The sequence below is a fragment of the Apis florea genome, unplaced genomic scaffold (assembly GCF_048593485.1).
Source record: "Apis florea isolate Af1SG1 unplaced genomic scaffold, ASM4859348v1 contig_3192_pilon, whole genome shotgun sequence".
Taxonomy (NCBI): Eukaryota; Metazoa; Arthropoda; class Insecta; order Hymenoptera; family Apidae; genus Apis; species Apis florea.
The window spans coordinates 146,954-159,370 of NW_028256720.1; the positions used below are offsets into that span (position 1 = coordinate 146,954).

The following is a 12,417-nucleotide window of genomic DNA, read 5'->3' on the forward strand; positions in this document are numbered from 1 at the left end:
AGAAGAATCTTTCATCGATCTCATTATCCTTGCTTCAATCCAGATTCAACTCTTTAGAATCACTAAAAGCGTAGACAGAAGGCATAGTGTTGAACCGTGCTTAAAAGAAGAATTATCTCGATTAATTTAATTTTCTCTCAGGCCTGGACAGAAAAGGTACGTGGAAGCGGTTCCTGTTGAGCAAAAGCCCGGCCGGAAGCGGCGGCACGCCGCAGCACACTTCCGGCACGTCGACAGACACCGAGCTGACGACGCTCGACACCCACGAACTCTGGCTTCCGGAGAGCGAGCCGCCGCCCTCGGCCATGTTCGCCCTTCACGCCTTCGGCGCTGAGATGCTCAAGTTGTCGAGGGGCCTGGAGGGCATCACCAGCCCTGGAAGCCCTATGGCCACGCCGAGGTCCACGCCCCAACACTCGATCCAGCAGCATCAGCAACAGTCAGCATCGCACAGGTGCAGCTTTCGTCACGGGTAAGAGTGGATATTTTCAGTGACGAGGTTGCTCTTTTTTTGTAGGTTTTTTTTTTCAGAGAGATGCGAGGAAAGATACAAGATGCAACTCATTCACTTCTGTCTTTCGCAATTTCGCGTTTGTGAAAATTTGTGAAATTTGGATATTGAGTTATGTGTTTATATTTATTCAGGATTGGTCAGATTGGTCGGATATGATGTTCATTCTTTGATGTTACATAGATAGATAAAATGGTGAAATTTTATAAGTTAAAAGTTATAGGAATGTAGTAGAAATTATAGTTGTTGGGAGAAATAGTGATCGTAAGAAGCGATCGTTTTATTTATATAATTTTATATAAGTAAATTAAATTGAATCGAAAGCAGGCAAGTGTTTGGATATTTTTCACCAGTGGCCAATATTTGCTTGTTTGCGTTCTATAGACATTTAAATATTGAAATTGAGCTACAGTTGAATCACCCACTCATATTTGTGTTCAATACCATTGTTTACTACAAATATACACGTGGAACGTAGAAATTTACTCAACGATACGCGTTTCTTATCGAACGAAGTTACATCTGCCATAAAAAAAAAAAAAATAAAATAAAATAAAATTAACAAACATTCAATAATCACAGAATAGTTTCATTTGAAAAATTTGAAATCTGAATCCGCTCTTCAGGATTTTTCGAAACGAGGAAAACAATAAATTTGATTGAAAGGGGGAAAAATCACATACGATCAAATCATTCTCTTCGAATATAACAAAAAAAAAAAAAAAAAAAACCAACATGAAACGCGATTTAACCTCCTCGTCATCGACACTCAAATACGAGACACGTGTGAAATAAAATTCCAAACGACAATTCCTACCTCGTCTCGATCGTTCCAGCAAATTGAACATCCCTCACTCGAAGATGAAATATAAGACGCTTGACTGTCGATCCCAGTTTCGAAACAAACTGTCACCCATGGTGAACTGCATCCACTCGGAAAATATCTTCCGCGCGAGAAATCCGCGATTCGTGAATATCTTTCTCCACGATTTTGGAGGAAACACGAGAGAATATATTTTCGTGCTTTTTCGCCTCTTATATCTTTTTGAAAATTGAACTGTGTGTCGATTCGTCGAAGATTTCTCGATTAATCAAAGATACTCGAGGTTCGATGGAAATTAATTTGGATCGAAGAGTTTTTGGTTTTAGAAATTTTGAATCGCATCAATATGGTTATAATTTGATTAATTTTTCATAATTGTCGAGGATTTTGAATAAAGATTTGAATCCGATTAACGGGTTAAGGAATAAAAATGCATATAAAAGAAAAAGGTAGAACAATTAAATAAATGAAAAATAATCGTTGCATCGATCGATAATCAATATTCACTTTCAACTGGATAACGAAAATCAGAGAAATTTTTTCAATTACACAATTTAATGATAAATTACTTCAAAAAAACTTAATTCTATCTGTTCCAATACAGTTGAAAGTGAAAAGTATTGTACAATATTTTGTCAATTTTGATTTGAAATATCGAAAACTTTTACTAATTATCAAGTTAGGGAGAAGAGAAGCTAATTTATTTTTAAAAGTTAAATTTTCTTCGAACTAGTAATCAAATGTTTAACATTCGAAACGTCAAAAGTTTCAGTTCAGAATATACCAATTACCATGCGAAGAATCGAACAACTAAAAAGAGAGAAGGTACTTAAACTCGAGCTTCGTTCCAAGGAACAATAACAAAATTTGCCCAATCGTTTCTCCGTTAAACAATGAAGAAGCTTAACGAATTCAAGATAGAAGGAAATCAAGAGATATTTATTATGATTGAACGAAGAAATAAAAAATGTATGATTATTATTTAATAAAATTTCTTTGAAGATATTCAAAAATTAATTGTTAAAATTATACAAAAATTCTGACTTATTTTTAAATATTTTTTATTCTATATTATAATATTTCTTTTATTATTCCATCTCCAACGCGAAAACAAACATTCAAAATAAAAATCAACGAAAACAATTCTTAAGCAAATTTTTCAAAAAATTGATAATTCAATATTATTATTAAAAATTCAAATTTTACTCGTCACGAGAAACTTCAAAGAATTTTCTTTTTATTTATTCTTCTTTCCTCTATCGATCACGATGTGTAATACATTACGAAAATTCTTACCTAATCTAATACCACAATATCAACAAAGATAATAACAACGGAACGCAATGATTATATAAATACTCTCAACGATAAACCACGCAAGATGAGGCTAATACCTCGTAAGAATCACGATTGAATCTCGATCCTTTCACCATTCTCGAAACTGTCGATCAAGGATGACGTAGACTCGTGGTAGCGACGTCGCATGCCGATGCAGCCACATTCACCCCTCCTCCAGTGGCTGTATCCCCCCCGATAATATCGCAACTTCTCGCCCCCTCAAGCGTTTCTGGTATGCAGAGTTCGATGAAGTATGGGCCGCGAGACAGTTCGCCTAATACTTGGAGTCACATTCGGTTGAAATATGCGAAACTTGGCCTAGCATCGGAAATTAGGGTGCGCTAATTACCATCGATCGAAGGGATTTTGGTGGTGAAATATTGACGAAATTTGACACGATGATGATGGAATTTTTATCAAGAAGATTGAAAAAGGAATTTAATCATTGCTCTTCAAAATTGAAAATATTTCAGAAATATGCAAAATTTGACATTTTTTTATTTTGTTCCAAAAAAACTGATGGCTTGTAAGTGACGACGAAATAAATCTGCATCTACAGAGCCGCTAATAATATCCAATTATTCGAATTCCATTCGATGCTGACGACTTTCTGACGCAAAACGAATGATAAGAACTTTATCTCACACGCGATGTTACGCCAAGTGAAAGAACCTCTTGTTATCTTTATAGTATACCTCGCTGGAAAGAGGATCGTGTCAGTCCTTTCAACCGGGACCACCCTTTTCCTCTTCCTTTTTTCCCCCTTTTCTTTTTTGCGAAGAGAAAAAGTCAGTTCGCGGAAAACAACACCCTCCCCTGACGTTTCAGCAATAATAAAGGAGGATAGACTGAAAATCGCGGTGGAGAAAAGGGATGGTACTGTTCGATAAAATAAGATGAAAGCAATGGATAAATCGAGTTCGATCGAAAAAAGGAATCGTTTGGTATTTTTAGATAAAACGTAATCGATTTCAAATTGTTGAGTGAAATCCATATGCAAATTATAATGGAAAGTACATGTTAATATTCATGAAATTTTATGGGAGATCGAAACTTTTGTTAAAATTATTATACAGTTGAACGAAATCCGTGTATAAAGGTCAGACATAAAAAAAAAAATTATACACACGTGCATTAAATTACAATCTATCTAAATACAACGATAAATCATTTAAATATAATTCGTGAATCTGATAAAAAGATATCGCGATAGAGTCTCTTTAGATCCACAAAAATAAAAGTATTTGATCGATAAATAATCACACAATTCAAAAGATATTCTCTGCATCGTCCAAATTCAAATCAACATTGAATCCCAAAAATCAATTGCAATTCTTCCTCGAACGTTTCTCAAAAAAATATTCTCCAAATTAATCACAAAAATGGATGAAACGAAGAAAGAACGCCAATCTCAGTTTCCCACAACGATCGAACAGGTGTCGTGAAAGACAGGGATCGTGTCAAACGACAGGAAACAAAGAATGCCCGTTCCATCCGCGTTAATTGAATCGTTGTTTCGACATGGACAAGTGGACGACTCCTTTTCTCTCTCCTCTTCTCGAAAGGTTAGAAAGGTTTCCGGATGGGTGGAAAAAGACGACGATCGTTTCCAGGACAATTACCAGACTCGACCAAGTTCTTCTGAACTTGGATCGCGTTCAAAGAGGGTTTCAAAGTGACGAGGAAAGCGCGAATCCTTTGTGGATACGGCTAAGTGCATTCCTTTATTAGAGAGAGGGCCAGGTAAGAGCAGTTTACTTAAGTGGCCGCCCCTACGTTTTGCACTTTGCTACGAGCTAAGTGCGATTCGCTAAGGGAACCGCAATATATATTGGGTTATCCCGTAAATAATGTCCTTTCCAAACGATAATTTTAGATGGAAGGATTTTTATTCCCCTTATTTCAATTCTCTCTTCTATTTCTTTCAATTAGAAATTAGTCTTTCTAAATTCGTGGTATTAGCCATTTATTTGTGGTTTTTTCAAAACTCAATTCTTGTCTTTTTAATTAAAAATATTGTTTAATTATAATTGTTTGCATTTTGAATGAAAGAAAAAAATAATAAATTAAGCACTTATTTAAGCAGTGTATAATATCGAAATTGGAATTTTAAAAAGTGTCAAATTACATTTCAAGTTATAATAAATACAAAAGGAAAAAAAGAAAGGAAAGTGAATTTGAAATGGAAATTGAAGTGACTTCCATTATATTTTCACTGTTTCGAATCTGAATCGAGCCTTCAACCGAATCTTCAAGAGCTCTGTTCCAAGCTTCTAAAATTCTTTCAATCTCTTCTTGACTCATCGAGGCCATTTTCCTTTGGAAAATGGACGAATATCTGGTACTGAAACGTGATTCATGAACGAGGAAAAATGTGAAGTGTCGATGGAACGGATACGTTCGCGTTTTTGATTTTACCGCAGCCACTCGAGGCATCTTCAATCAACCGCATCGGTCGACCGAATGGGAAGACCTTGGTCAACGATTACTCAGCCGACAATCGATTTCGGCAACAATATCCTATTCGAGTTTCAATTTCGAAAGTATTTCGGCATCGTTCTATCGAGAAACTGAAATTCCCTCACAACAATGTTTTTCCACCATTTCCACGTGTATCCTTTTTTTTTTTTTTTTTTTCATAAGTGTTACTCGGCCCTTTTTGCACAATCAAAATATAATTATATTGGTGAAATTTCACAAGTTAGAATTTATTAAAAAGATTTCTTTTAATAACGATAATAAGACTTGAGATCGGAGATCTATGGTAATTCTTTCACTCGAATGATCAATTTTAATCTCTTGAAAAATTCTTAATTTTAAAGACAAAATTTAGAATTAGTGTCTAATTCGTTATGAATGTTGTGAGTGGATAAATACATGCGAGAATCGTGGTTAAAGTGCCCCTCTAGTGGCGAGAATGGAAACTATAATAGAGAATGCAATTTATGGCTAATGATTAAAGAGAGAACCATAGCAAGATAATGAATTGTCAAAGTTAACATAATTTACCAATTGGTGAACGAAATATACACGAAATAAATCTAATTTCGATTTTTATCGTATGTGTAAATTCAAAATTCAAAAGGAGGGAATAATTGTCAAAGATTTTTACAATTTCTTCAGATTCCTTACACTTTCTACAAATGTTTCTCTACTCATTACACGAGCATATACATTTTTACGAATTTTTAGTTTTTATAAAAATCATTGGAACATTTTCCAACTTCAAAAATCTCGACATTCCTTTGTCCCGCTGTTCACGGGCGCGTCTTTTGTCCATCGCCCCTTTGAAAAGAAATGTTAAAGCTATTATGAAGTTGTATGGGACATGGTCGGAAGTTTTCTATGAAATTTTAAAAAACACCGGTGAAGTTATCCGAAGAATTCGTGCAATAATGAACCTGCCGAGGAAATGAAAAGCCGCGTGGTGAAGAATCTTCGATGATAGTATTGTACAGTATTTCGTGGCAGCATTATTAAATAACTTAGCGAGGGATATAGGAAAAGGGTTATATCGGATAATAAATTCCCCCTTTTTTCGCCAATTTTCCCTTTTGAATTTATATTTGTCAGAGATGGGGGAAACTAGATATTCTGAATATCCCTTATAATTAGGCTCAACTTAATGCGAAGAATTACAGAGTTTTTTTTAATTCTTTTTTTAAATTTGAAACGTGATCGTTTCTAAATTACACCACTGGAAATATCTGGCAGCTCAATTGCTAATCTTCATTCCACTCGAGCTAAATATTTTTGTATGATTAACAATCGAGCAAATTTTCAGATCGATCTCAGAATCTTTCACCTTTAATTTCGCCGTGTTTTAAGCTTGACTCGAAGGTCACGAATCACGTTACTTCATCGACTGCTTTTGGCCGTGGACGGAAAGCCGCGATATGTAATAATGGCTGGCCGATCCCCAATAATGGATAGAACGCGTCAAAAGTGCAGCTGCGTTTCATATGTGTCGGATTTATAGCGACCACGCGGCATCCATCGACCTTTTTTCGTCCAGAGGGTGCACGTCGTCCCTTCGTATTTTTTTTTTCCCTTCTTTTTTCAATCAGACCGTTCCATTACTATTTTCTGTAGCAACATAGGGGGATAAAGAGTGTGGAGAAATGAGAAAGTCGATCTAAAAATGCTGCCTTCCGGTAGAGAAGAATTGTTTCCACCACTACGAACTTTATATTTTTTGTTTTGGATAAAATGAGGGAGGAGTGTGTGGAAGGATTTAAAACTTTCTGCTGTAATTTTTGTATTAACGTTGGTCGACTATGATATAAAATTTTGAAGATTTACCGATTGTTGATTCAACGTTAGAATTTGGTATGATTTTATCGGTAAGAGATAATAAAAAGAAGAAAAAATTCGATTATTATACGATTAAAGGGTGGAATGGAGATTGATAATTGGAGAGAGAGTTTTTAATGTACCGGATAATCATTGATAAGTGGTTTGAGAGATGGTTACGAAATTATTGGTTCATGGATTTGAATTTTAAATTTAAGATAAAAGATTTAAATTTAAGATAGGTGAATTATTCGTGTATGAAATATTATATTTTGGTGTAATTATTAATACTGTATAAATCTCGTTGTAATAGAAGTTGTAATGAAAGTTGCGAGATTGCACTTCAAAATCACTAATAAATTCGTGAAGTATAAATTCTATCTACTTTCTACGGATCATATTTCTTGAGAACCCGACAAGAAAATATGATGGGCCGCCATCGCACATAAATTGTAAACTTTGATGATTAAATAGCACATCTTTCAGCACAGGAACACGGTAAATCCTTGGGTACGAAAAAACGAGGAATTCTGATAAATGATATTAATTCATTAAATTTTCATAAATGAATCATTTAAAAACTTCGTCCTTTAAAATTTACCCAATTTTCCTATATATACGCATTACAAACCTTTCAACATCCATCATATATACCTTCATTCCTCACACAAGAATAAAATAAATTCTACAAACTCTCTCAAGAAAAAACCATTCTTCTTTCCAAAGAAAAAACATTTCTTCCAATAATCCAAATATATCCACCAAAAGTTCCAATAAAAAAAAAAACAAAAAACAAAATCCTCTCTCCCCCTCATTTCATCCACCACAAGCTACTCCACCTTCTTCTATTCACCAATTGTAAAAAAGTAAAGACTAAACTTCCTAGCCATTCCAGAACCATTCTAACCACGTCGGTTGAAAATTTCAGGAGCGGAGAGAGCGGCGGCAGCAGCGCTTCCGGTTCCAGGACGAGCCTCTCGATCCAAGAAGACCTCAGCTCCCCAACGCCGTGGAAGCACCCACGGCGACGCGCGTCCACGTTCAACGAGGCACACTTGGAGAGGAGCGAATCGGGATCCTCGCCGAGGAAACGATCGTTCAGCTTCCACGAGCAGCCGGTGTTCGGCCGCGGCGGTTCCTCCAGGAAGAGCTCCTCGAACGAGGAAACGCCGCAGAGGAAGTCGAGCGACAAGCAGGAGGGCGAGATCGCCCTCCCCCCACCGTGCACGTGCCCATATTTCGGCGAATCGTCGAGGAGGCCGCCGCCCCAACCGTCGACCGAGATCGTGATCGTTTCCAGCGATACGATGAAGCCGATCTCGGGTAAGAATCTCGAGGCGGCTTTCCTGGGAAGGAGCAACAGCGGCAGGATGGAGGGGAGCAGAAGCTACGAGCTGAATTCCGTTGTTACGTGGAGGGGGTGCAGGAGGGGGTCTAGTTTGGGAGGTGGGTAAGAGGAGGTGCTTTTCTTCAGTTTCTGTCAATTGCTTTTTCTTTCACGGTTGATCCAGGTTATCGGGATTGAAAATGTGAATTCAAACGTTTCCTTTTTTCGTAATGCAAGAGACGAATAATTAATTGCAATTAATAATATAGTAAGACAGGACATTTGGATGTAATATCGAATTGTTAAAAGTATTATCCTTTTCCCGATCATAAGAGGAAACTCTATGTAATATCGAAGTGTTTGACAAGCTTGTTGATTATTTTTGCGTGAGGATCGAAATTGTTCCAGGATTGGAGGAGAAAATGTGAATGTAAATAAGAGATTGATCGATCTCTCAAGAAAACAAGTCTTCTTTGTTGAAATACCTGACATATATGAATTATCGAATCTCAAATGAATATGATAGACGCGCTAGAGAATCTAACTTTAGACACAAGAGCGAATGATATCGATAAAAACCTTAAGTTATTATACGATATGAGAAAAGGAGGAAGAAATCGTCCTTTTAGAAACCTAGCCCAGTTTCTTTTAAAAATCTACTCCGCAGGAAGCACGAGGACCTCTCTGCTCGCGTCAAGGCCTGCCCCGATCCGCCGCGCGGCGACCATGCGTGCCCACAACGGAGCGGCGAGCGTCAGCTCGAGGCAGAGCAGCAACTCGTCGTCCCCTTGCCCCCACAGATACCAAACGACGGTGCGCAGCCACCACCATTCGAGGACGAGCAGCGTGGTGTCACGCAACAGCTCGCGTCACGGGCGGATCATCAGGCTCGAGCAGAAGGCCACCAAGGTGCTGGGGGTCGTGTTCTTCACGTTCGTCATCCTGTGGGCGCCTTTCTTCGTCCTCAACCTGATCCCGGCCGTGTGCCCCAACTGCGAGAGGCAGATCGACCACAAGATCTTCGACCTGGCCACCTGGCTGGGCTACGCCAGCTCCATGGTGAACCCCATCTTCTACACCATCTTCAACAAGGTGTTCAGGCAAGCGTTCAAGAAGGTGTTGCTCTGCAGGTACAGGAATCAAGCGTGGAGACCGTCCAGGTAGGCATTCGGCCCCGGGAGACCGGGGATCGCTGTCACCAGGGTTTAACGTCGACTTCCGGCCGGAAGCGGAGGAACCGCGCTCGATCGTCGATTGCTCCTTAACGTGTTGTGAAGAAAGAGGAGATACTTTGGAACGTAGATAAGATTTGGAGAAGAGAAGATGGTGTTATATGATAAATCGTTTTCCAGAAATGAGTGCAGAGTGATGTTATTGTTTGAATTATTGTGCGACGAAGAATCGTTTCGTTCGATCAAAGTATCGGGGAATAATTTTGAAAATAATGAAACGAGGGAGAAAGTTTTGAGGATTGTATTCGAATTGAGATTTTTTTTTTTTTCGTGGAAAGTGACGTGGAAAATCTTTCGTTTTATTGATTATTTTATTAGAAATTTTGAGACGACGGTATATGTTGTAAATTATCGAAGGGAAGTTGTTGTTCACAAGTGATCGAAGAGATGCAATAAACGTTTCTTCCTCCTGGAGGGCGGATTTTCGATCGAGAAGTCGGGACACGCAATTTAGATTAAGAAGTTTAGGATAAGCGAGAGAGGGAGTTTCGATGATTAAGATTTCCAGGCGGGCGTTTTCATCTTCGAAAAGTGGTTCGACAAGCTTTTGCAATATCGATAAAGGGAACTAGGGTGAAGTAGGGTTAAGACGAGGAGAAAGAGCTTCCTAATAATAAGCGAGCATCGAATTTTGCCAGTGAATCTTTCGGATGAAATTCGCTTAGATATTATGGATTAAATCGAAGAGGAATTCGAAAATTCCAGTCTTGCAACAGTTGGTGTAGTAATAATTGAAGGATTCGTAGTGAACACGTGATTTTTCTAATTGTATAATCGATGTTAACTCGATAATTTTGCTTATACATTTTCGAACTAGATGGATAAATGAACGATAGATGTATCCTCGTTCGAGCTCAAGGAATGAAATAACAGGAAATAATTAAAAATATCGTATTGTTTTCTCTATTGTTGTTGAATCATAATTAAGAAAACAATGATTTGAGATGAAATAAAATAGTAGCTCTATTCACTTTTAACAAGAAAAACAGACGTTTTGAAACAGACGTGAAAACAATTAATTTTCATTCATCCGATAAGAATTAATGATAATCATATTTTTAGCAATTATCAATTTATCCAATGTTATTTTTTTATAATTTATACATTTGTAAAATCCTTCGAACGGAAGATTCTTATCTGAAAAGTCAAAAGTTTGACTAGAATCACTTTCACTACGAATTCGCTTCGATTATTATTTAATAATATGAGAATTGTTAAAACGAGGAATCATTGAACACTTAACAACACAGCAAGCAAAAATTTGAAATTTCGGAATGATAAATATCAAAGAGTGTCTGAACGATATTCACTTTTCATCGTTTCATGGAGAGTATTATACGTTCTCTTAATCCTGTAAATATTTTCAAACCAATATTACGAAAACTTGATAGATATTTTGGATGATAATAGACTACATCCTCGACGAGATATTTACTTGCTATTCCGTGTTTCGTATAACAACACACTGTGAAAGGATTGGCCTATTAAAACCTCAGAAGTTACCTCATCAGACACAATTCCTATGTATGTGACTTTCAATCTGTTATCTGAGTCTGACACTTTGGAATTCCGGTATTAAAATATACGATAAACATTTTGTCTCGAAGTAATTGATAAGAAGGAAGAAAATAGAAAATTAGAAAATAAAGATGACACGTTACTTTACTTCACATATCGTTGGATAGATTTTACTTTTATATTTTTCTCTATCACAAAATTATTTTAATTGATCATTGTTCAACAAATTGTAGAAATTAATAGTAAATAGATATGTTTTCTACATTTTCAGGTTCTATATCTGAGTACAAAATTTTATTGAAAAATAATTTTTTGGAAATTGTGTCGTTATGAATGTACGAGAGTTAACTTCTTTTAAATGCTATAAAACCACCATTTTCCAATTACATGTTGTCACTTAATAAGAGATATTCTTTCGTAGACTACCAGAGAAACATCGCAGTTCCTTATTTTAATCAGATAAACATTGATATAAACTGCTTAATTCCGAAGCAACGATAGAAATTAAATGCAACAATATTACGATAAATAATAAATAAAATTAAATTAAGAAAATAAAGATACTTTTGAATAGCATTAAAGGGGTTAACTCGCCATTCTAAGATTAAAAGATTAAATAACGATTAAAGTAAATGCGCTGCTTGAAAGAGCTACAATAAAAAGCTTGGCAAAGATTTCTCGCGAATAATGGTTGCGTGCTGAAATACGTGCTTTAACCCTTCCGCTACGGCTAGTAGAAAAATATTACTGCAAGAGAGCAATTATTCGTGGAAGCAATAAAGAGAAATTAGGAAACATATAGAAGATATTAAAAAAAATTTAAGTATTGAAAATAAAGGAAATATTCTTTATAAAACGCAATCACAAATCCAATTCTGATTGGGGGAAAAAATCTCATAGAAGATTTATTGCGCATAAATTGAGGAAAATTAGATAATCGTGTAAACAATTGCAACGTAAATAAAGTTCATATAAGTAAGCTCATTTAGAATGATAAGATTCGTTGCAATGGAGGGATTGATTTGTTACATTTATGTACAATATACGCACAATGTATAATAAGAATCTAAGTAATTTGTATTATATTACCAATCGAAAATTTGAAATCATCTTATCAATTGTATTTATACCGACTATCTTATTAATTATTAATTCAAAATAGCATAGTAATTTTGCTAATTTTTAGGTTATACGAAATAGAAGAAATCGCTATTTGATTTCAAATTTTAGAATTTGAAGCTATAAACGAGCTTTTCTTAAGCAGAATTATCTTTTATTTTATAAATTTCTTTACTTTTAGGTATCACGTATTGATTTCAAATTTTTAACTATCATTGTTTACGTAAGAAAAATCATTACGCCCACCTTTTTTCCC

General features: G+C 36.1%; 1 protein-coding gene across 1 annotated transcript in view; it reads left to right on the plus strand.

The window, feature by feature from the left end:
- Positions 1 to 12,148, plus strand: part of 5-HT2B (5-hydroxytryptamine receptor 2B) — a 91,214-nt gene extending 79,066 nt beyond the window's left edge. Inside the window, exons 4-6 of the mRNA XM_012493090.3 lie at positions 142 to 472; positions 7,894 to 8,411; positions 8,960 to 12,148. Of these exons, the coding sequence (XP_012348544.2) occupies positions 142 to 472; positions 7,894 to 8,411; positions 8,960 to 9,456 (1,346 nt within the window). The 3' untranslated portion in view covers positions 9,457 to 12,148. The remainder of the gene's footprint in view (positions 1 to 141; positions 473 to 7,893; positions 8,412 to 8,959) is intronic.
- Positions 12,149 to 12,417: the final 269 nt, after the last annotated feature.